This window comes from Ostrinia nubilalis, chromosome 2 (assembly GCF_963855985.1).
Source record: "Ostrinia nubilalis chromosome 2, ilOstNubi1.1, whole genome shotgun sequence".
Classification (NCBI taxonomy): domain Eukaryota; kingdom Metazoa; phylum Arthropoda; class Insecta; order Lepidoptera; family Crambidae; genus Ostrinia; species Ostrinia nubilalis.
The window spans coordinates 1,009,285-1,033,110 of record NC_087089.1 but is presented as its reverse complement, the minus strand read 5'-3'; the positions used below and the strand labels follow the sequence as shown (position 1 = coordinate 1,033,110).

The 23,826-nt window shown below is 46.1% G+C and overlaps 2 protein-coding genes and 1 non-coding gene across 3 annotated transcripts; 2 read left to right on the top strand and 1 right to left on the bottom strand.

Moving 5' to 3' along the window:
* Window positions 1-99: 99 nt before the first annotated feature.
* Window positions 100-18,052, top strand: LOC135079229 (raf homolog serine/threonine-protein kinase Raf). The gene is made up of 13 exons (XM_063973821.1): window positions 100-717; window positions 2,530-2,721; window positions 3,813-3,934; window positions 4,577-4,621; window positions 5,635-5,752; window positions 6,356-6,463; window positions 7,424-7,565; window positions 8,224-8,336; window positions 9,179-9,399; window positions 12,368-12,459; window positions 12,952-13,142; window positions 15,719-16,035; window positions 16,890-18,052. The coding sequence occupies exons 1-13, from the start codon at window positions 139-141 to the stop codon at window positions 16,918-16,920; spliced, it is 2,271 nt and encodes a 756-aa protein (XP_063829891.1). The 5' UTR covers window positions 100-138; the 3' UTR covers window positions 16,921-18,052.
* A 666-nt stretch (window positions 18,053-18,718) lies between these two features.
* Trnav-aac (transfer RNA valine (anticodon AAC)) lies at window positions 18,719-18,791 on the top strand. The gene has a single exon. It is a non-coding gene; the product is annotated as a tRNA-Val (tRNA).
* Window positions 18,792-18,966: 175 nt separating this feature from the next.
* On the bottom strand, window positions 18,967-23,668 carry LOC135079219 (high mobility group nucleosome-binding domain-containing protein 5-like). The gene is made up of 4 exons (XM_063973811.1): window positions 22,294-23,668; window positions 22,046-22,130; window positions 20,803-20,992; window positions 18,967-20,368 (listed from the first exon to the last, which is right to left on the bottom strand). Exons 1-4 carry the CDS (start codon window positions 23,586-23,588, stop codon window positions 20,190-20,192), a joined length of 1,749 nt encoding a protein of 582 aa, XP_063829881.1. The 5' UTR covers window positions 23,589-23,668; the 3' UTR covers window positions 18,967-20,189.
* Window positions 23,669-23,826: the final 158 nt, after the last annotated feature.

Here is a 23,826-nt window from a genome sequence, read left to right as displayed (position 1 = left end):
GATCACGACATGTGCGTTTGGCTACACATACTAAATGTCACATTCAATAATAGTAGAAATATTTTTTAAATTTATGGCAACACTGAATGTCTTGAGCGAGGTGTGAGGAGAAAATTAAAAAATAAATTAGGAAAAGAAATGGCAGTTACTCGAGAGAAAGAAAATTGTTCAAGAAAAATTAATGGAAATATACCTGCCTTATCCCTCAATAGTGATAATATGTCGACATCTACTGATAGTGATGATGTAGCAGATCCCACATATGAAATACGGAACATTCAAAGTATTATTAACGTGACCCGTGAAAACATTGACGCTTTAAATGCAAAATTCGCTGGTTTCCAGCATCCCCCTTCGTTATATTTATCGGAATACCAGGAGTTGACATCGAAGTTACACGACTTAGAGACTAGGGAGCGGACTTTACGTGAATTGTTACAGACTGACTCGCCGGATAGGAGTGAAGAGTGTTCTTTGCAGGATGACTCGAAGAAGTATGATACCCTCACGCGGCAGCCGAAGGTGTTCCTTCGGGCGCACCTGCCGAACCAGCAGCGGACCAGCGTGCAGGTTAAAGAAGGGGTGACGTTGCGAGACGCGCTCTCCAAAGCGCTAAAACTTCGGAACTTGACGTGTGAAATGTGTGAAGTGGTTAGGACAGGCAATAATCAGGTGATACCGTGGGATGTGGACATAACTAGGATTGATGCAGAGGAGGTCAGTGTTTGATTATATTTATTTATCTTGAAATGTTTTGTTTATCAAATCATAAAAAAGTAAGTGGATTTCAATTCTGAATATTTACAAACTCACATTCTTCAAGTCTCGAAACTTTTGTGAAAATTATTTCAACAAACCATCATTTTATGTATTTTTTATTTTCATACAAAATAAATTTTATAAAATCCCATTTACCTAACACCCTGTAGAATGATGTTATGGTCAATCTCATATTTTATAATAAAAAGTTAGAAATGTTTTAGTTAAATTAGACAAAAATGTTGTAAAATTGCTAAGTAGGTAGGATTTACTTTGATAAGTGATAGAATTGTTAATATAACACACCACCTTAGTAATGCTGTCAGTAGACACTGCAGATCCACATTCTGAGGAAAACCACATGATGCAACCACTTAATTATTTTATTCCTTCTTCTAAAAGTAATACAGTGTTACTGACTTTCATACTCATAACCTACCTACGGTTTGAAGCTAAACAATAAAAGAAATGTAATTACTGAAGTTTTTATTGAAGGATTATAAAAACCAATTTATGCAACACTTTTTTAGTTGCCGAGAATTGTAAATGAATTTGTTAATAAATAATAATATTAAGCTTCCTACTTTTAATGATTTCTTTTGTCAATTACTTTAATCTAATTAATAGGTATGTGTTAAATTTTCATTTAAAATAATGTAAAAAATTATTAATGACTTGTAATTAATCTGCTAGGGTGTGTACTTATTAAACATAATTTAATATCTTTATTTTTTGGGTATTTGTAGATTTAATTTAAATGAACTGACCAAATGCAGAGATTCCAGACACAATATGAAAGTAATTGTGTCCCTTCTTGATCATTCCTAAGATATACAAAAGTTTAATAAATAAATCACCGAAGATTTATTCAAGATTTTTAAATTTTGACTCGACCCCTCTTTTTCAATATGTGTTTCCTTTTTAGAAATTTTAGATTTACCAAAATATTCTAATAATAATTTCATAATAAGTGCTTTGAATTTTTCTATGTTAATTTTATACAAGAGGGGTTTTAATTAAAATTATTAGAAATTATTTTATGATAAATTGTTCAGTATCTAAAATTATTATTTAAAAGTGTATTCATCAGATCAGAATAAACTTACAAACCACAGCCTGTATGTATGGGCTAGTGCTGTTAAGATGTACAGAAGACTGTACGTACACAACACTAGCATCTTATGTGCTTGGAATAATGTGATATTGTAAGAAACATTTGTAACATTCTGATGTGCTGCAGACTGTATTTGTATACTGTGTATGTTTTCAGGTATATGGCCTTACATAGAGTAAAATCTATGGGTTGTGAAAGAAACAGAAATTAATTTTTAAATGATAGTTATTCTATTTTGTGACATGGGTAAACTTTTGGTGACTAGTTAAAATAAAATTGGGTTGCAGTTTCTGAACAGCCTGCCAGAAAAAGCTTTTTAACTATCGCGTACTAGGTCTGGGGCCGCACATGCGCCTGCTCACGCCATGTCGCGTAAGCTAATGCACCATGATGCGTGCCAATTTTGGGAAATATTTTCCAGAAAGATTGCGTCATATTGGCATCACTGACGATTAGTCTAGCAGCGGCGGCAATTATTGTTGCCTTAGGTCTCTTGATTGGAACGTACAATGCTGCGACGACAACTTGTGCCTAAAAATGGTCTCTAATAGTATCGGTCGTCGTATGATAATGGGGTGACGTTGCAACGTTCTAATCAAGAGACCTTCAGGCTTCATAAGGCAGGCACTGACGCTGGGTTACTATGGTGTCCGCAGGTGACCGTGCGAACGCTGGACAAGCTGCCGATCATGTCGCACATATCGCACCAGTTCACGCGCAAGACCTTCTTCACGCTGGCCTTCTGCGAGTGCTGCCGGCGGCTGCTGTTCAACGGCTTCTACTGCTCGCAGTGCAACTTCAAGTTCCACCAGCGCTGCGCGGACAAAGTGCCTAGCATCTGTCACCAGGTGGGTCTGCCAGCTGCCCTGTATATCGCAGCAGGTCACGCGCGAGACGTCCCTCACGCTGCCTTCTGCGAGTGCTGCCGGCAGCTACTGTTCAACGGCTTCTACTGCTCGCAGTGCAACTTCAAGTTCCACCAGCGCTGCGCGGACAAAGTGCCTAGCATCTGTCACCAGGTGGGTCTGCCAGCTGCCCTGTATATCGCAGCAGGTCACGCGCGAGACGTCCCTCACGCTGCCTTCAGCGAGTGCTGCCGGCAGCTACTGTTCAACGGCTTCTACTGCTCACAGTGCAACTTTAAATTCCACCAGCGCTGCGCGGACAAAGTGCCTAGCATCTGTCACCAGGTGGGTCTGCCAGCTGCCCTGTATATCGCAGCAGGTCACGCGAGACGTCACTTATGCTGCCTTCTGTGAGTGCTGCCGGCGGCTGCTGTTCAACGGCTTCTACTGCTCGCAGTGCAACTTCAAGTTCTACCAGCGCTGCGCGGACAAAGTGCCTAGCATCTGTCACCAGGTGGGTCTGCCAGCTGCCATGTATATCGCAGCAGATCACGCAAAGAGAGAGTTCCTCAGGCTGCATTTTACGAGAAAAAGTACTAACTAAATTGAGACAACAGAATGTAGGATTAAGTATAATTTGAAGATGTGTCTCTAGCGTTTAAGAACTTTTTTTACACTGGCAATATCACGGTAAAGCGAGCTCGCGACGTATACGCCGTGATACCGCTGCGATTTGAAAATCGCTCCAATACTGGTACGAATTGACGGCCCGCAAAAAAATCGGACAAATTGCTAGCGTCCGAAAATCTCTTAAATGCTTCACCGAAGCTCATAAGCTCCTGTCCTGCGAGATCTAGAAAGCGTTTAAAGAATGGACCACTCCCCAAAGCAATGAAACCCTTTTCAAAGGAATTGTCTCACACCTTTGAACGCAAACAATTTTTACCTTACGGTTACACGCCATAGTTTTTCTGCCTCCACTATAGTGGAGGGGGGCTCATAGTCCAGCAGTGGACTGTAAAGGGCTGTTGATGATGATGATGATGAAGAAGCCTCCATCTCCAGCTGATATCGTAACGTTAACCTCTCCACAGGTGCGGATGACAGACACGTACTACGCGGCGCTGTTAGCGCAGAACCCAGAAAGACAGGCGGGCATCCTGCACTTCCCGCCTCACTTTGGCTACCACCCTATGATGCACCGCGGCGATCAGAAGTCAGTATTGTTTTGCTATTTTATTAGAAGTATGATGAAGTATCAGTATGGTCTTTATCAATGAAATCTTTTATCGTACGGCTGACGCGTTGTGTCAGAAAGTTAGATTCTTTCCATCTGAAGGCCGAAAACAATGGCAATGAAGTTAGGGCATTGTTGGCTATAATCATAAGGCTCATAATGTATACTTCATAATAATAGGTATCACTGCAAGGAATCTTCATATCAACTGTGGGGTTACTCAGGGGATACTCCCAGGCCCAGTAGCCCATACAAGATTTTTTTATCCAAATTACATGTAGCAAGAATTTCAATGAGCTTTTACTTTAGTTTTCTTGCTCGATTCAGGTTAGATCGTAAGTTCTACCGTACATTTATTCCATTTATAACACCTTAGATATTTGGTTAAAGAATTAGGTACTATCCATTGATCAGCACCTTATAACTATATAACCTTATAATGCCACTCTTGTGGCGGAGTTTTGGGCTGACACTGTGTAGGTTTGTTGTCGACACGAAAAGAAGAAGCACCTTATAGATACTTGTTTTAACAGATAGTCCTCTAACAACGTCACAGAATAGTGTTGTGAAATCTTTTGCCAATATTGCGAAGTGTACAAATAATGCTGTTATCATGTCCAGGTCTGTTTCGCCCGCCAAGAAGATGAAGGAATTTGATGTGCACTGGTGTGTACCGTATACCGTAGACCCGTCGCACTGAGCTTGCTTTGTACATAGCAACACTCTGTGCCGTAGTTGTGGTCACTGTCCTTTCTTGACGATGCTTTGAGACTTAACATCGATATACCTGTAGCACAGCACTAATACGTCCCGGTTTATAACTGATTTTTACATGTGTAGTTGTTGCGTGATGTTTTTCTATGTAGAATAAAAAAAACTGATGTCACTAGACCTAACAAACCTCTTTGCTCTTTATTCTGCGAAAAATACGTTGAGATGCGAGCAGAAAGTCGCTAAAACTATTAGCCGACGTAAAACTGACCAATGGCAGTGCAAAAATATGCTGCATGCTGCCTAAACCTAATTTTGGTTGGTTGATTCTAAAAAGTAATCCATATCAAAAATCACATTTATCTACCGTGAAATGAAATTGTAAAACGCATGTCGTTTCTGTTAATAAATATATTGTGATTTACAGATTTACTACATCGCCCAAAAACCATTGAGTTTTTATCAAAGCAACTCTCACCTCTTCTAGATTTAGTAAATGTGTGTGCTCTAATCCTATCCTACGTATTCTATTGTAGTGTGTGTAAATATGTATTCAGCGGAGACTTCCTGACGATGTTTCTAGATTTCAGTATTTCATCCCTGTCACGTAAAGCGTAAAACCAGCATGAGTGAAAGCGACAATTTAACTCGAAAAGACCGAAATATCGTCAGGTGTCCCGCGGATCTGAAGTTATTAGTAAAATTGTGAGCAAGTCTGATCAGTCGGCAATTACTTTAAGATTCTTGACTCCATCGCGTCAAGTCTCAGTCGCGAGTGGACTCACCACAATAGTCGAGCGGCAGCGGGGTTTGAAACCGCGTTCTTCGGATGTCGAGTCAGCCAGTCCGACCCCTTAACATTCGGCTATCGTGGCTTCGAGTGATTGCCGTGGCATAAAAGTGTTCTTATAAACTGATCAGGCTTGCTCCCTTCATCAGCCAGTAGTATAACTCCAATCGCACCGCAGGCAACAGCACCCGCGGTCGCTGAACCAGCAGGACCGCTCCAACTCGGCGCCAAACGTCTGCATCAACATGGTGCAGAGGCCCATGACGCTGCCGGAGCACCAGCCTAAATATAACCAGGTAAGCCCATCATCATCATCATCAGGTCATTTAGGCCCCCCACTAGGTGGACCGACGATCTGGTGAAGGGCGCGGGAAGTACCTGGATGTAATTCCCGCGACAGCGCAGGACCGGTCATTATGGAAATCCTCGGGGGAGACCTTTGTCCAGGAGTGGACGTCATTTGGCTGAAACGAACAGGTCATTTAGTCTCCACTCCAAGAGGACGACCCTCTCTTGTTTACCAGAGGCAAATGGAGGATTTGGTTTACACTTCTCAAGTTCAAATCAGACATCATTTGTAGACTTTCATCACTTGTAACTAAAGCTGTATTTACCTATGTCATTATCATCATCATTTTAGCCACAGGACGTCCACTGCTGAACATAGGCCTCCCCCAATGACTTCCACATCGCACGGTTGGCCGCGGCCTGCATCCAGCGCCTTCCTGCTACCTTTATCAGGTCGTCGGGTCCACCTTGTGGGTCCCACGCTGCGTTTTCCGGTACGCGGCCTCCATTCTTATGTAACTATCGAGAAACCTCGAAAAAATATCACTCCACACGTTCACAATAACACTGCAAATAAATATTTGAATTTGAAGATTATTTCTCCATTTCAGACTAGCAATTCACCACAATCATCGAACTACTTATCTTCGAGACACGCGCGCGACGACAAGGACAGAGGCGGGGGGACTTCCAACGAAGCGCACAGTCACAGCACTCAGGTAAGTACGTCATCAAAGTAAACGGGAGATATTTTCGAGTGTAAAGGATATCGAGCGTATAGTAATGTAGCATAGCGTGACGTTATGCACCGTTAGCGAAGAATACGGGAGGTACTACTCCCCTGAAGCCAGTCGTCGCTTGCTCCAACAGAGCGAGCCACAGTCTGGGGCGGAGCCGCGAAAGAATGTCTAGGCCGTCTAGCTCGGACAATAACTCGCAGTTCCGTCCCAAAGACTTTGGGAGGACACCGTCAGGTTTTAGTGAGGCCCTGCAATTTCATGCATTTCCTGACGAAAAAAAGGCAGCATTGCCAAAAATCCTGCCATGTGATATGGCAGGATGATTTTTGGCAATGTGCAGAGACGGGACGAGAGAGCCTCTACGAGAGACTGAACTAGTAAAGTGTAAAATTGCGTTCACGGAGTTTTTAGGTTAAAATTAGTAATTTTAATACTCATTCCCGATAACCCCTCACTAATAAAACTTACTAATAAAAAGTTACACAGTTGTTGAACACTTTTAAAATGACATTCCCATACTAAACGTCACTTTAAAACACTTCAACGAGCGTGTAACTTTTATTAGTAAGGGGGTAAGCTAATAACAGCTAGTGTTAGTAGGTTCACCACAATAGAGGATGACCGAAATCGAACTATCAACTCTCTAATCGGGAATCGACATACATCATTAGGCTGTCGTTGTAAATAAATAAAGTTATTAAAGCCCGGTCCGTGAGCACGTAGAATTTTGTCCAATGACCCCAAGCTACCCATCCTTATCGCTCGCGCGTAATTATATTGCTGTCGCGACTGTGCGACTGGCACCCGCAGTGAGTGTGCGAGCGCGATAGTAACATAATTACGCGCGAGCGATAAGGATGGGTGGCTTGGGGTCATTGAACAAAATTCTACGTGCTCACGGACCAGACTATAGACGTTTTCAATGTCGCGTGTTCGCAGGCATCCCCCACGGGCACGTTACGACCGCGGCGTGCGCGCGCGCGTTCCGCCGACGAGTCGTGGAAAAACGCGCTTTCTCCGCGCGAGAGCTACGACGACTGGGTCATACACGCGGATGAGATACTCATTGGAGCTCGGATAGGTGAGACTACTTGCTTCTTCTTTTCAGTTGTTCTTGGCAGAGCGGTTGTGATGACGTGGAGGCGTCCACGTCGATTGCAGAAGTGGATACAGCTCCGCACGATCTTCCGCCATCTTTTTAGTTGCAGTCTCAGAATGTGCAACGCGATTTAGAATGAAGACTTACTTTGCACCACTAAAAAGATTCAAATACATAATTTATTTGCATAAGCATAGTGTTTGGCTTCGATCCGTAGCTAGACGCTGGCTCTCAGCTCCTCGAGTTAGACTGCAAATGGCACCTACGCGACCTTCCGACATAGGCGCGAAGTAGCTATGATATACCATAGAAATTGTACTTTTATTATTTACCTAAAGCTTAGTAAGGTCCTAACACAGAAAAATTCATTTTTCGCAGAAGGGTTAAACCATTGTTCAAGATACTTTAACTCTTAAAGCATCACTGTATAAGAAATCCTTGTACAGATGCAGTCCTGGATCTGTCAATAGGCCGTATAGGCCGCGGCCTAGGGGCGGCAGATTTCAAATGACGCTTACTCAATTTCAGAAGATAAAAGTTAAATAAAGATCCAATCCCTAGCCTACAGACGGCAAAACTGTAAATCCGCCACTGTACAGATGGCGCTGGCGTTGTTTAATTTGTTTTACCTTGGGCGCAGGGTCGGGCAGTTTCGGGACGGTGTACAAGGCGCACTGGCACGGGCCCGTGGCCGTCAAGACGCTCAACGTCAAGACGCCCACGCCCGCCCAGCTGCAGGCCTTCAAGAACGAGGTAAAGTAGCCTACAGTCTAAAGCCTGGTCCGTGAGCACGTAGAATTTTGTCCAATGACCCCAAGCTACCTATCCTTATCGCTCGCGCGTAATTATATTGCTGTTGCGCTCGCACACTCATTGCTGCCACCCGTCGCACAGTCGCGCAATATAATTACGCGCGAGCGATAAGGATGGGTAGCTTGGGGTCATTGGACAAAATTCTACGTGCTCAGGGACCGGACTATACACACACATCAACACTTGTGTCGGGAATTTGTACACATGGACGTGACATGTGCATGTAGTAGCTTAGATGTAAAATCATATGGATACAAACGGCACTTTATGTGTGTCAACAAAAGCTTTATCACGATTAATTATATGTTCTGCATAAACCGTTTGTGATGTAGGGAGGGGTTGGTGGGAGAGATTGGCTTATATCAGAATATGGACCGTGAGCGCCCGCGGTAGACGTCTGCTCGCGGGCTAGTCTCATCAAATCAGTTGGACGCCGCAGCGTAACTAGAACCACACGCATCGAGAAATGAACATCGATAAGGATCTCTAATAGACAGGCTCACGCGGAGATTGTCCGCCGCGTAACGCAGGCTCGCCTCTGAAGTCTGGAGCAAACACCAGAGGTGGAATTGTGTAAAGCAATCGTAATCATTTGACAGTTCATAACGTACGATAAAGTCAGTTAAACAAAGCTTTTGACAGAATAATCGTACGTTATGAACTGTCAAATGATTACGATTGCTTTACACAATTCCACCTCTCCTCAAATTATAGTACAGACTTAGCTTTGCTTTTGGTCAGCAACATATTTAGCCTATCATTGACCGTTGTCTATCGTCCAGGTGGCGGTGCTACGCAAGACGCGGCACTGCAACATCCTACTATTCATGGGCTGCGTGTCGAAGCCGTCCCTGGCGATCGTCACGCAGTGGTGCGAGGGCTCGTCGCTGTACCAGCACCTGCACGTGCTAGAGACACCGCTGCTGATGCTGTACCTCCTCGACGTGGCGCGCCAGACCGCGCAGGGCATGGACTACCTGCACGCCAAGAACATCATCCACAGGTGACGCTCACATAAGTACAGGTAACGCAGGTGCGTGCCTCGTCCTGTACCAGCACCTGCACGTGCTAGAGACGCCGCTGCTGATGCTGTACCTCCTCGACGTGGCGCGCCAGACCGCGCAGGGCATGGACTACCTGCACGCCAAGAACATCATCCACAGGTGACGCTCACATAAGTACAGGTAACGCAGGTGCGAGCCTCGTCCTGTACCAGCACCTGCACGTGCTAGAGACACCGCTGCTGATGCTGTACCTCCTCGACGTGGCGCGCCAGACCGCGCAGGGCATGGACTACCTGCACGCCAAGAACATCATCCACAGGTGACGTGTGGGATATGATGCTCAACCACAATAAGGAAGCTAAGGTGTTGGTGCTTCCTTCCGAGCGGGATGCTCGGGGACCAAGGTCCAATTTACACCATCTTGGTTTGTCTATACAGGGTGTTTGGTAAATGGGTATATGAGCCGACACTAGCCCATGTTAACATGGGCATATAAATGATATGGTGAAGTCAGAAATTTGATATCATCATTTTATTTTTTTAAATTTTCATACAAAATAAATTTTATAAATTCCGATTTGTATAAAAATTAAAATAGTTAAAATGAAGATATCAATTTTCTGACTTCACCATACCATTTATATGCCCATGTTAACATGGCCTAGTGTCGGCTCATATACCCATTTACCTAACACCCTGTATACTTGGCAGGGTAGAAAACTCCGTCACCGCGATGCAGGTTTGTATGAGCGGCGGAGTGTGCCATAGTGAAGTAGTGACAGCGCCATCTGTTGGTACACAGTTTGTAATGGCGTATCGTCGATGTCGCCACAGACGCTCACAGCCGGGGCAGGTGACGCAGGTGCGAGCCTCGTCGCTGTACCAGCACCTGCAGTACCTGCACGCCAAGAACATCATCCACAGGTGACGCTCACGAGGTACAGGTGACGCAGGTGCGAGCCTCGTCGCTGTACCAGCACCTGCACTACCTGCACGCCAAGAACATCATCCACAGGTGACGCTCACGAGGTACAGGTGACGCAGGTGCGAGCCTCGTCGCTGTACCAGCACCTGCAGTACCTGCACGCCAAGAACATCATCCACAGGTGACGCTCACGAGGTACAGGTGACGCAGGTGCGAGCCTCGTCGCTGTACCAGCACCTGCACTACCTGCACGCCAAGAACATCATCCACAGGTGACGCTCACGAGGTACAGGTGACGCAGGTGCGAGCCTCGTCGCTGTACCAGCACCTGCAGTACCTGCACGCCAAGAACATCATCCACAGGTGACGCTCACGAGGTACAGGTGACGCAGGTGCGAGCCTCGTCGCTGTACCAGCACCTGCACTACCTGCACGCCAAGAACATCATCCACAGGTGACGCTCACGAGGTACAGGTGACGCAGGTGCGAGCCTCGTCGCTGTACCAGCACCTGCAGTACCTGCACGCCAAGAACATCATCCACAGGTGACGCTCACGAGGTACAGGTGACGCAGGTGCGAGCCTCGTCGCTGTACCAGCACCTGCACTACCTGCACGCCAAGAACATCATCCACAGGTGACGCTCACGAGGTACAGGTGACGCAGGTGCGAGCCTCGTCGCTGTACCAGCACCTGCACTACCTGCACGCCAAGAACATCATCCACAGGTGACGCTCACGAGGTACAGGTGACGCAGGTGCGAGCCTCGTCGCTGTACCAGCACCTGCAGTACCTGCACGACAAGAACATCATCCACAGGTGACGCTCACGAGGTACAGGTGACGCAGGTGCGAGCCTCGTCGCTGTACCAGCACCTGCAGTACCTGCACGACAAGAACATCATCCACAGGTGACGCTCACGAGGTACAGGTGACGCAGGTGCGAGCCTCGTCGCTGTACCAGCACCTGCACTACCTGCACGCCAAGAACATCATCCACAGGTGACGCTCACGAGGTACAGGTGACGCAGGTGCGAGCCTCGTCGCTGTACCAGCACCTGCAGTACCGGCACGCCAAGAACATCATCCACAGGTGACGCAGGTGCGAGCCTCGTCGCTGTACCAGCACCTGCAGTACCGGCACGCCAAGAACATCATCCACAGGTGACGCTCACGAGGTACAGGTGACGCAGGTGCGAGCCTCGTCGCTGTACCAGCACCTGCACTACCTGCACGCCAAGAACATCATCCACAGGTGACGCTCACGAGGTACAGGTGACGCAGGTGCGAGCCTCGTCGCTGTACCAGCACCTGCAGTACCGGCACGCCAAGAACATCATCCACAGGTGACGCAGGTGCGAGCCTCGTCGCTGTACCAGCACCTGCAGTACCTGCACGCCAAGAACATCATCCACAGGTGACGCTCACGAGGTACAGGTGACGCAGGTGCGAGCCTCGTCGCTGTACCAGCACCTGCACTACCTGCACGCCAAGAACATCATCCACAGGTGACGCTCACGAGGTACAGGTGACGCAGGTGCGAGCCTCGTCGCTGTACCAGCACCTGCAGTACCGGCACGCCAAGAACATCATCCACAGGTGACGCAGGTGCGAGCCTCGTCGCTGTACCAGCACCTGCAGTACCGGCACGCCAAGAACATCATCCACAGGTGACGCAGGTGCGAGCCTCGTCGCTGTACCAGCACCTGCAGTACCTGCACGCCAAGAACATCTTCCAGGTGGTGTCCTTCGTTCGTTTCAGACTACGTTCACTGCTGGACAAAGGCCTCCCCCTAGGATTTAGACAACGACCGATCCTGCGACACCCGCATCCAAGTGCTTCCCGCGATCTTCGCCAGATTGTCGATCCATTTAGTGGGAGACCTGCCCACACCTAGAAAAAGACAAAGCCTGCCAAAGTAGCGGCAATAGGCGAGGCACATAACTTCTAGAATAATGACCGTTGGAGCAGAAAAGTTCTTGAATGGCGAACTGATGACCACATTTTCAACAAATAAATAATAATGTTATTTTTTTCTTGCAGAGACTTGAAATCAAACAACATTTTCCTGAGAGACGACTGGTCGGTGAAGATTGGCGATTTCGGTCTGGCGACCGCCAAAGTACGGTGGTCAGGTAAGTTACTTTCAACTCTAATAATACAGACGTATTTTTCGCTTTATCAAATCAAAATAGAGTTTATGAAAATAAGTTAATGAAACTTGTCAAAGATAGCGCGCTAAAACTCTAAAGATATCCGTGACGTAACTGCGTGGTGAAAAGTGTAGCACGGCGTGATGTCATGCCTAACTTCAACGCAAAATGTTTTTTTTTTAGGAAACTAGCCCAATACGGCAGACTCAGTACTAAAGTCCGGTCGCCAAGTAGATAAAATTTCGTCCAATGACTCCAAGCTACCCATCCTTATCATTCGCACGTAACTATACTGCTGTCGCGACTGTGAGACTGCTGTCGCAGTGAGTGTGCGACGGGCGATCGCAGTGAGTGTGCGAGTGAGAATATAATTACACGCGAGCGATAAGGATGGGTAGCTTGGGGTCATTGGACGAAATTCTATCTGCTTGACCGGACTATAGACCAACTTTTCATGAATTATTATTTTCACAGACACATCAAGCGCGGGCGGCGTGCTGTGGCAGCAGCCGACGGGCTCGATCCTGTGGATGGCGCCCGAGGTCATCCGCCAGGAGGAGCCCGCGCCCTACACCTTCCGCTCCGACGTCTACGCCTACGGCATCGTGCTCTACGAGCTCATGGCTGGAGAGCTGCCATACGCGCACCTTAACAACAAGGACCAGGCGAGTGTCGCTCTGCTCCCGCGAGCCGGCACGATACAGGGCCGCTCCCACGTGACGCCTGCGGCATCGTGCTCTAGAGCTCATGGCCGGCGAGCTGCCCTAGCGCACCTTAACAACAAGGACCAGGCGAGTGTCGCCGCTGCACGATACAGGGCCGCTCCCGTGACGCCTGCGGCATCGTGCTCTAGAGCTCATGGCCGGCGAGCTGCCCTACCGCACCTCGACAACAAGGACCAGGCGAGTGTCGCCGCTGCACGATACAGGGCCGCTCCCGTGACGCCTGCGGCATCGTGCTCTAGAGCTCATGGCCGGCGAGCTGCCCTACCGCACCTCGACAACAAGGACCAGGCGAGTGTCGCCGCTGCACGATACAGGGCCGCTCCCACGTGACGCCTGCGGCATCGTGCTCTAGAGCTCATGGCCGGCGAGCTGCCCTACCGCACCTCGACAACAAGGACCAGGCGAGTGTCGCCGCTGCACGATACAGGGCCGCTCCCACGTGACGCCTGCGGCATCGTGCTCTAGAGCTCATGGCCGGCGAGCTGCCCTACCGCACCTGACAACAAGGACCAGGCGAGTGTCGCCGCTGCACGATACAGGGCCGCTCCCACGTGACGCCTGCTCATCGTGCTCTAGAGCTCATGGCCGGAGAGCTGCCCTACGCGCACCTCAACAACAAGGACCAGGCGAGTGTCGCCGCTGCTCGATACAGGGCCGCTCCCACGTGACGCCTGCGGCATCGTGCTCTAGAGCTCATGGCCGGCGAGCTGCCCTACGCGCACCTCAACAACAAGGACCAGGCGAGTGTCGCCGCTGCACGATACAGGGCCGCTCCCACGTGACGCCTGCGGCATCGTGCTCTAGAGCTCATGGCCGGCGAGCTGCCCTAGCGCACCTCGACAACAAGGACCAGGCGAGTGTCGCTCTGCTCCCGCGAGCCGGCACGATACAGGGCCGCTCCCACGTGTCGCCTGCGGCATCGTGCTCTAGAGCTCATGGCCGGCGAGCTGCCCTACCGCACCTCGACAACAAGGACCAGGCGAGTGTCGCCGCTGCACGATACAGGGCCGCTCCCACGTGACGCCTGCGGCATCGTGCTCTAGAGCTCATGGCCGGCGAGCTGCCCTACCGCACCTCGACAACAAGGACCAGGCGAGTGTCGCCGCTGCACGATACAGGGCCGCTCCCACGTGACGCCTGCGGCATCGTGCTCTAGAGCTCATGGCCGGCGAGCTGCCCTAGCGCACCTCGACAACAAGGACCAGGCGAGTGTCGCTCTGCTCCCGCGAGCCGGCACGATACAGGGCCGCTCCCACGTGACGCCTGCGGCATCGTGCTCTAGAGCTCATGGCCGGCGAGCTGCCCTACCGCACCTCGACAACAAGGACCAGGCGAGTGTCGCCGCTGCACGATACAGGGCCGCTCCCACGTGACGCCTGCGGCATCGTGCTCTAGAGCTCATGGCCGGCGAGCTGCCCTACCGCACCTCGACAACAAGGACCAGGCGAGTGTCGCTCTGCTCCCGCGAGCCGGCACGATACAGGGCCGCTCCCACGTGACGCCTGCGGCATCGTGCTCTAGAGCTCATGGCCGGCGAGCTGCCCTACCGCACCTCGACAACAAGGACCAGGCGAGTGTCGCTCTGCTCCCGCGAGCCGGCACGATCAGGGCCGCTCCCACGTGACGCCTGCGGCATCGTGCTCTAGAGCTCATGGCCGGCGAGCTGCCCTACCGCACCTCGACAACAAGGACCAGGCGAGTGTCGTCGCGGCTCCCGCGAGCCGGCACGATACAGGGCCGCTCCCACGTGACGCCTGCGGCATCGTGCTCTAGAGCTCATGGCCGGCGAGCTGCCCTACCGCACCTCGACAACAAGGACCAGGCGAGTGTCGCCGCTGCACGATACAGGGCCGCTCCCACGTGACGCCTGCGGCATCGTGCTCTAGAGCTCATGGCCGGAGAGCTGCCATACCGCACCTGACAACAAGGACCAGGCGAGTGTCGCCGCTGCACGATACAGGGCCGCTCCCACGTGACGCCTGCGGCATCGTGCTCTAGAGCTCATGGCCGGCGAGCTGCCCTACCGCACCTCGACAACAAGGACCAGGCGAGTGTCGCCGCTGCACGATACAGGGCCGCTCCCACGTGACGCCTGCGGCATCGTGCTCTAGAGCTCATGGCCGGAGAGCTGCCATACCGCACCTGACAACAAGGACCAGGCGAGTGTCGCCGCTGCACGATACAGGGCCGCTCCCACGTGACGCCTGCGGCATCGTGCTCTAGAGCTCATGGCCGGCGAGCTGCCCTACCGCACCTCGACAACAAGGACCAGGCGAGTGTCGCTCTGCTCCCGCGAGCCGGCACGATACAGGGCCGCTCCCACGTGACAGCAGCCGCCATCTTGGACGTTTTGATCCTTCGAGCCGGATATGAAACGATTCATATCTCTTATGCCATATCCCAAATAGAATGACCATTTTGATAGATCACGCCCATGAAGTTTCATAAATTTGACAACATTTTCTACTATTAATGTCATACTTTACACAATGTAATTGTAATCCTTTCCCCTTCAGATCCTATGGATGGTAGGGCGCGGCCTGCTGCGGCCCGATGCGAGACGCTTACGACAGGACGCGCCGCAAGCGCTTAAGCGTCTCTTCGACGACTGCATCAAGTTTGACCGCGAGCAACGCCCGCTGTTCCGGCAAATCCTGGCTTCCCTGGAGTCCATGCTACGGGCCATGCCCAAGATCACCAGGAGCGCATCTGAGCCGAACGTGAACAGGCAACTGCACGCGTCCGATGATTACTTGAGCTACAGCTGCGCCTCCCCGAAAACTCCCGTCAATTTCCAGTTCAATCCGGACACAAGCTTCCCTGCGTTTTACGGGTAAGTCAGTGCCAGTTTGAAATTTAACACGCCCTTGAATGAGGGCTATCGTTTTAGCGCTCACCAGTTAGCGCCACTGTAGAGTAAGGTCCTGTCACTTGCTAGTAGCGAAGACAGTGGCACCAACTGGTGAGTGCTAAAGTGGTAGGACTATCGCATTTGCACTCATCAAGATGGCGCCACTGTAGAGTAAGGTCCTGTCAATCGCCAGGGGTGCCAACTGTTAAGTATAAAAACGATAGCCCTCATTGGAAAGCCTGAATACCCCGTTTTTAGAATGCAAAAGATTCTTTACCATGAAAAGGGAAGTCATAATTAATTATATTCTCGCCTCACTGAAATGCTTATACTTTACAGAAGAATCCACGAGATCCATTGTAAATTCATGACAATAATAATAAACTAGTTTTCCGCCCGCGGCTTCGCCCGCTTGGAATTTTGTCTGTCACAGAAAAACTTTATCGCGCGCGTCCCTGTTTCAAAAATCGGGATAAAAACTATCCTATGTCCTTTCCCGGGACTCAAACTATCTATATGCCAAATTTCATCAAAATCGGTTCAGTAGTTTAGGCGTGAAAGCAAGACAGACAGGCAAGAGTTACTTTCGCATTTATAATATTAAAGCCGCTCTCGCACACTCACTGCGGGCGCCCGTCGCACAGTCGCGACAGCAATATAATTACGCGCGAGCGATAAGGATGGGTAGCTTGGGGTCATTGGACAAAATTCTACGTGCTCACGGACCAGACTTTAGTATAGAAGTATAGATAAACTGTCATGTAAATTCGCTCTACAGCAAATTTGTCTATTGCTATGTGCTTAAATGTACAAATATAAATAAATATTTGTTGCAGAATCCCCGTGCCGAACCAGCGGCATCCCTAGGGTTTGCTTCAGGGCTACGAATAGCCCGCCCCCGCCGGCGGCGTGCCGCTCGCATCGCCTCCGCTCGGCGCACGCGCATTCGCATCGTGTTCGCGCTCGCGCTCGCGTGGTCCATAGAGGAGACCGCGTTGACCGTACCACGGCTCGGAAACCAGTTTATTGGCCGCACCCGAAATATTGGCACTTGAAAACGACGAAAATAATTACGAGATGATTTCGAACAGTGCAATTGTAAAATGTCTCGGGCCTGATTTTCTTGCACGCTTGAGAAATTGGACTTTTCTCTAGAAGGAAGAAAAATTTACTAAAAATTGCGGAGCGACGAAAAGAAGCTGTTTGTGATTTCTGATTTAAATGGGCTCCAATGAGAAGGCATAAAACGGCATCATGAGCCGCCAACAAATGGTTCTGAGCCTTGGGACGTCATCAGCTATAGACTGCAGAGTGGAATCGGTTTGATCTGCTACGCTATCCAGACTAATGAACAGAGTAATCGTTTTGTAAGTAAAATTATGTGATCTGTGAATTTATTTCAAATGTTTAGGCAAACAATTTGTTTATGTGCAATATGTGACAGCGTGTGCTAAAGCATGACGCTACGCGCTATACTGACGATAGACTGATGATGTTGAGCGACACTTGTGATATCCTCGCGTTTGTTTCTCATCACTTTCTTAATTTCGTTTTCGATAGATTACATTGCAAAGCGTAAAATAACTTGTAGAAAGCCAGGACATGTTTCATAAATCACCATATTTTGCGCTTGATTGCACTAAAAAAAGTTTCTCTGGACGAAATTAAATGAGTTTACTTTGTGAAATGGCCCTGAGCTCAACTCTGGTCGATGCGACATTTATTTATTAATAATACGTTAATAAACGACTGACCTGGACGAAATTGACGTTCTAATATTATATCGAAATAGTATTGAAATAAGACTTCATTGCTGATTTTATTTATTGTTTTTTTTTATCTCCGCACGACGTATTCTATTTTGATTATTTAAATTATTTATAATGATGATTTTCGTACCAACAGAGCACGATGCCATCGTGTAGTGCGGTCACGATACTTAAAGATTTGATTTTGATTTATCCACCTTGAATTTTAAATTTACAACCGCAATAACGACGTACTGCATACGTACTGGCGCGAGCCAATCCATAAAATAATTTCATGAACAACATTGCCTTGTTACAGTAGTTTTATTATTATTTATCGAATTAATTAAGAAATGATTGAAGAGACTCGATTGGATTTGTAAGTTTGAAATCGGAATAGAATATAGTGTTTATAATAAATCGACGATATAAATATGTAATATTTTAAATATATAAATTGCAATTTATATTGTATGCGTTACAAGTATTATTTATGTTGGTAGTTAAGGTACATCCGTGTCACGGAGCGTATTCATAATAATAACTATTGTAAATAATTAATTGTAATTAAGTACCGTAGCGTACGTCGGTAAGGATCTTGTGTATACAGTATAATTAATTTTAACGCATAACTGTTGACTTTAAGGAACACAATAAATTATTGTTTCAATTTACATGCGTTTTGTTATTTTAGTAAGATTTCTTTACAAAGTTGTTTGACAAGACCACGACAAGACCGTACATGACTAGGCATGTATATTGCAAAATAGCTTCTATTACAGCCACATTAGATGACACAGTTACATTGGCTGTCGTATGCTTATTATAATTTATTTTAAAACTTCCTTTCACTTTTTATATCGCATATTTTTTTGCTTGGATTGGACCGGATCCAAGTTTTCGCCCTCTGATTTCAAGTTTCCGTGGTGTAGCGGTTATCACATCTGCCTAACACGCAGAAGGCCCCCGGTTCGATCCCGGGCGGAAACACATAGTTTTGCAGTTTTTTTTAATTATTTATTTAGGTATACCAACAACATTACATACAAAATAATTACATTAGCAGCTTTTTGTTAATTTTTTGGTTTTATTTTATTTTTTGTAAGGTGATGATAGAGGTGTGGTGACTATTCCTAGTTTGGTGTAAAGTAAAAAAAGCCACAAATACAACGAGAAAGTTTATTCAATAATGTCTTATTCACAGTCAAATAGAACAATAACTTGCAACAAAAAAATACATACATCACCCACTTAAAAACAATATTGTATTTAAAAACCACTTAATTAGCTTGCTTTAGTGGTAATCTAGGGTTACTAGGCGTCTTGCGCTTCAAGCGAAGGGCCCACCGACCTAGAATAATCAAGAAATATCTGTAATAAAAGCATAATCTTAAGACCTACAACTTATTCTGTCTGGATCTATTGATGTATCTATAAAAAAAGCGTGAAATTTCGTACACTATGTCACGGTAATACTAATTACCGTGACTACGTTTCACAAAATATCTTTAAATAGTAGCAAATCTACTTGATACTTTTTGAGGGATGAATTTGGCACGATAAAATGGTAATACTACATTTGGGTAAAAATGTACGAAAAAACAACATTACACTAATTGTACATTGATATTTAAAATCTATACATGTAGTTCTTAAAATATGATTCGACACACATAATATATTTTAATTGCATTCTTACAATATCATAAAAATGTTTACGTCGAAAAGTTGTAGAAACATGTTCATCAGACCTATACAAAATTCTAAAAAAATGGATTATTTCAAACTCTAACATAGTGAAACTTCTACAAATTAAAATAATAAAACAATTTAAGCACGTAAAACGATGACTACGCTCTATTTGTACGAGTGGGAATTATACTTTTACAATAAAATGCAAAATTATGAACACAATTTTAAAACTGCCACTTTAAAAAATCTGAATTGATTTGTCGACGAATATTTATTACATGACACGATGAAAAGCCATAACACAAGTTAAATTGACGTAGGTATTTGAATAAAACAAATCCCAGAAGTAAGTTTAAAACATAGTACTAGGGTGTGCATTATGATCTGCATTTACACTGCGTTGCAGTCGCGGGCGTATGGCACGCGCAATGTAAATTATTAGTTTGTTTCTACTTCAAGGAAATTAAAAAAATTTCATCGTGTCATTTCCATCTTGATTCTAATAAGAGTAACTTTGCCTTGACTATCAGGCCTTCACTACTGACATACTCTTATGGTGCGTCCACATAGGGCGCACCGCGCGGCACGCTGGTCATCCTGCTCACCTTGCTCTTGAGTGAGCAAGATGTCGAGTTTGCCGCGCGAGTCCGTTCGCCCAGTGTGGACGCACCATTACAATCTCGTCTAGCTAAAACATTAGTCAGAGTCCTCACTGTCGGGCTCCTTGGCCTCTACAGGGGCCTTGGCCGGCTTGGGTTTCTTCCTGAGCTCAAACCTTGACACATGTATTTTCTTTCCCTCGATCCGCACGTTCTCGGCCAGCTTTAAGGCGTTTTGCAACGCGTCGGGACCGTCGAATTCGACGAAAGCTGCAGCTGTGAATAAAAATATTTTTCCATGAGTGTGTAGAATAAGCTAGGAAGACCAAATTGGGGAAGGCCTTTGTCTAACAGTGGACATCATTTTGGTGAAACGATCGAACCAAATTTTAAAAGTACTATAATGTCAATAATTTGTGAGTAATATTATTATAGGGTTTATTACAATGGGACATCTCACAAATTCAGTATTTGTATTTTTTTTTAACTTTTCTTACCGTAAGTTCAGTGTTAAATGTGTGATCAAAGGACACCATGATTCAGTTTTTTAACTAACAGTCTTTTGCACATTTTTAATTCTGAAGTTTTTCATAGTATCACATAGTATGTAGACCACAGGGTGGAGGCCCCAGGTGAAGTTTTATGGCTCTGGGTTTAAGCCCTAAGTCATGAAGATAGGCATAGAGCTTATACCACTGACTTTTACATACCAATAGACTTTTTTCCTTTGACGAGGTGTCGTATGCTGCGCACCCGGCCGGCGGCCGCGAAGGCGCTGGACACGCTCTGGTCGCTCAGCGGCCCGTACGAGCGCACCACCAGGGTCGTCTCCGTGGCCGGCCGCGCCAAGCGCACGCGCACGCGACCGCCGCACACCACGCCGTTGTCTTCCTTCAGCGCCTGGGAATACAGGGCATAAGTGCTTGTTCACGTCGCGAGCTCGTGTTCACATTGACGACCAGGCGTTCGCGCGAGTGTGACGTACTATCGTTTCTAGCGACAAGTGAAACGCGCGCGCCGCCGCTAGTTTGACATGAACACACACAAACATCTTCACGCGTTGAAATTACCGCGAGCGCTCCGCGCGCGCCAGTCGCTAGCTTGCCCGCTAGTTAGACCGCACCTGCGTTTCGTACGTGAACACTTGGAATCACTACATATGTTTGATATTTCGTCACCGCGCCCGCGAGTCAACGTGAACAAGCACTATGATGAAACAATAGACGGTAGCCAAACTAAAGCCCGGTCTGTGAGCACGTAGAATTTTGTCCAATGACCCCTAGCTACTCATTCTTATCGGTAGCGCGTAATATTGCTGTCGCGACTGTGCGACTGGCGGCCGCAGGGAGTGTGCAGAAATATAATTACACGTGAGCGATAAGGATGGGTAGCTTGGGATCATTGGACGAAAATCTGCTCGGCGACCGGACTTTAGACAAGTGGAATGCAGGCACTAAAAAGAAGTATGAAGAATGAAAAAAAGAAGGAAATATCGCCATAGACGAACAAAGTATTAGGTGTGATTTTGCAACAAAAAACATATGGGGTGTCATTTTAGGATAAAATTCCTTTGACTCGCTTATTAAAGAAATTACTAAGGGGACAGAATAATAATATCACAAATTCATGATAATTTCTTTAGAAATTCATGCAATTAAATATACTTTTCAATTACACATCTAGACATTTAAAGCATAATGAAATAAAAGATTTAAGTTATAAATAGGAGAAAATTACAAAATTTGTCAAAATAGTAATTAAAACTCCTCACCATTAATCCGTTTCTATTAAGTTAGCAAGATTTAGAAAAAATAATACTTTGAATGTTAGTTTTGACAATAAAATAATATAATAATGACTGGAAGAGTCTAAAAGATCAATGGCTCTAGAGATGTAAATGAGCACCATATTGAATTATTATGATTTGTATGATTGATCTTTATCAGTTATTACCTCAACAGCTGCTGCTTCATCGCAGAATTGAATAGAGGTTGTGAACACTGGCTTGGAGTCTTCTGCTGGGTATACTTCAGCCACTCTGCAAAAGTTATTCAATGAATTGGACATCTTTATTTTCAAGTTTCAGGTTGATTTATTTATAAAGCTCCTAAAAATTTAATCAAACTCAAACATAGACCTAAGCTTAAGTATGGTAAATATTTCATCCATTTTCAGTTTGAACCTGTTAAAAAGATACTAACCCAATGCCCTTTATTTCTCCATGCTTCTTGAAATGATCAGCCAACTGTTTCTTGTAATCACACACAATGGACAGAGGCAAGTTGTCTACAATGATGCTAGACTTGCTGTCTACTTCAGCAACACCTTTTTTGTCCTTGTTCCACTTCCTCTTCTGCCATTTTACCTTCTCTTTCCCTTCTTCTATATTCTCCAACTCTGTGGATGCTTTCTCACTGCTGGAAGAGCTTGGTGATGGCTTCTTAGCCTTTTTAAGTTTATTTTTATGTTTCTTTCTCTTATCTTTTTCAGCCACAGTCATTTCATCCAGCAAGTTTGTGAGTGTATGCGCATTATCCCCAATGCTGAGGCTTTCCAGGTCATCAACGATGGCCTCAGGTTTAATTTCCTTTTTCTGGGATTTTGCTGCTGGTTCCCCATCTGTGTCAGCAGTTTGTTTAGGGGAATGTTTCTTTTTCTTTGCTCGACGGTTTTTGTTCTCAGTTTGGTCTTCATTATTGTTGCTCTCTCCCACAACAGCATCCTCCTCCATTTTCTCTTCTGAATTTTGCTTTTTAACTTTTTTGAATTTATCTTTTTTTTGTTCTTTTTTTTCCTTAGCTCCTTCAAGTTTTGAAGTATTGTTTACTATCTTATTTTTGTCTTCTTTTGCCTTTTTAACTTTCTCCATAACATCAGAGTCTGATTTTACATTGTCAATTATTTTATTTTCTTTCCCCTTTACATCTCTCTTGTTACCTTTAAGTTTTTTTTGTTTATTCAAGTCTTTAGAAGTTTCCTGTTTTTTGGGGGTATCTTGTTTTCTGTCCAAAGATTCACTTGACTTCGTTTTCTTAACCACTACTTCCTCCGTATCATCAAGCATGAAACTCACAGACTTATTCCTCTTTTTCGGTTTTTTCTGACTGTATTGGGAGGTGTCTAGTTGTTCCTCGCTGTTTGTTGACGATTTGTTTTTCATGATCGACTTCGGCGTATTGTCTTTTCCTGAAGACCGAGGTGTGGATGTCAGTTTCGATTCATTGAGAGAAGTGTTCTTAGCAGTAGCGATCAAACTGGGACCCTCAATGTCAATGTGTGATATGTCCAATGGTTCAAGCTTGTTTTTCTTCCTCTTAGGAGAGTTTTTGAATGGAAGTCCAGACTTTTTGTTATCTTTGATGAAATTTTGTGGTTGTAAACCATGTTCTTCCAGCCTTGTTTTGGTTTCGGCGACGGAAGTGTAATAATTTGTAAATTCAAATGATCGTTTCTTCTCCGGGGAAGTTGGTTTTTCACCAAATGTCTTTGTCTTCATTTTGATAAAACAATAAGGGAGAATTATAGTAATAGATTAACACATGATAAACAGAGCGAAAATCTTTCTTTCTGTTTGTGGTTTCTTGGTTTCTGCGTGCTGCTTTTTTAGGTTATGTTTTGAGTGACACCTCACGTCAGTTAAGTAATGTCAAAATATCAACGCGACGACTAAACGACTATAAAGGTATTCGCACACGTATTAATCTAAAATGGTGAAGTACAATTTTATGGGCATA

What these genes read in the sequence shown, in the direction of transcription:
- LOC135079219 (XM_063973811.1), bottom strand. Translation starts at nt 23,588, where the DNA reads ATGAAGACAAAGACATTTGGTGAAAAACCAACTTCCCCGGAGAAGAAA. An exon ending in GGAGAAATAAAGGGCATTGG is followed by an intron (nt 22,131 to 22,293) that starts GTTAGTATCTTT and finishes TAACTTTTGCAG; the next exon opens with AGTGGCTGAAGTATACCCAG. An exon ending in ATGAAGCAGCAGCTGTTGAG is followed by an intron (nt 20,993 to 22,045) that starts GTAATAACTGAT and finishes CTGTATTCCCAG; the next exon opens with GCGCTGAAGGAAGACAACGG.
- LOC135079229 (XM_063973821.1), top strand. Translation starts at nt 139, where the DNA reads ATGGCAGTTACTCGAGAGAAAGAAAATTGTTCAAGAAAAATTAATGGA. An exon ending in GCCAAGAACATCATCCACAG is followed by an intron (nt 9,400 to 12,367) that starts GTGACGCTCACA and finishes TTTTTCTTGCAG; the next exon opens with AGACTTGAAATCAAACAACA. An exon ending in CGCCAAAGTACGGTGGTCAG is followed by an intron (nt 12,460 to 12,951) that starts GTAAGTTACTTT and finishes TTATTTTCACAG; the next exon opens with ACACATCAAGCGCGGGCGGC.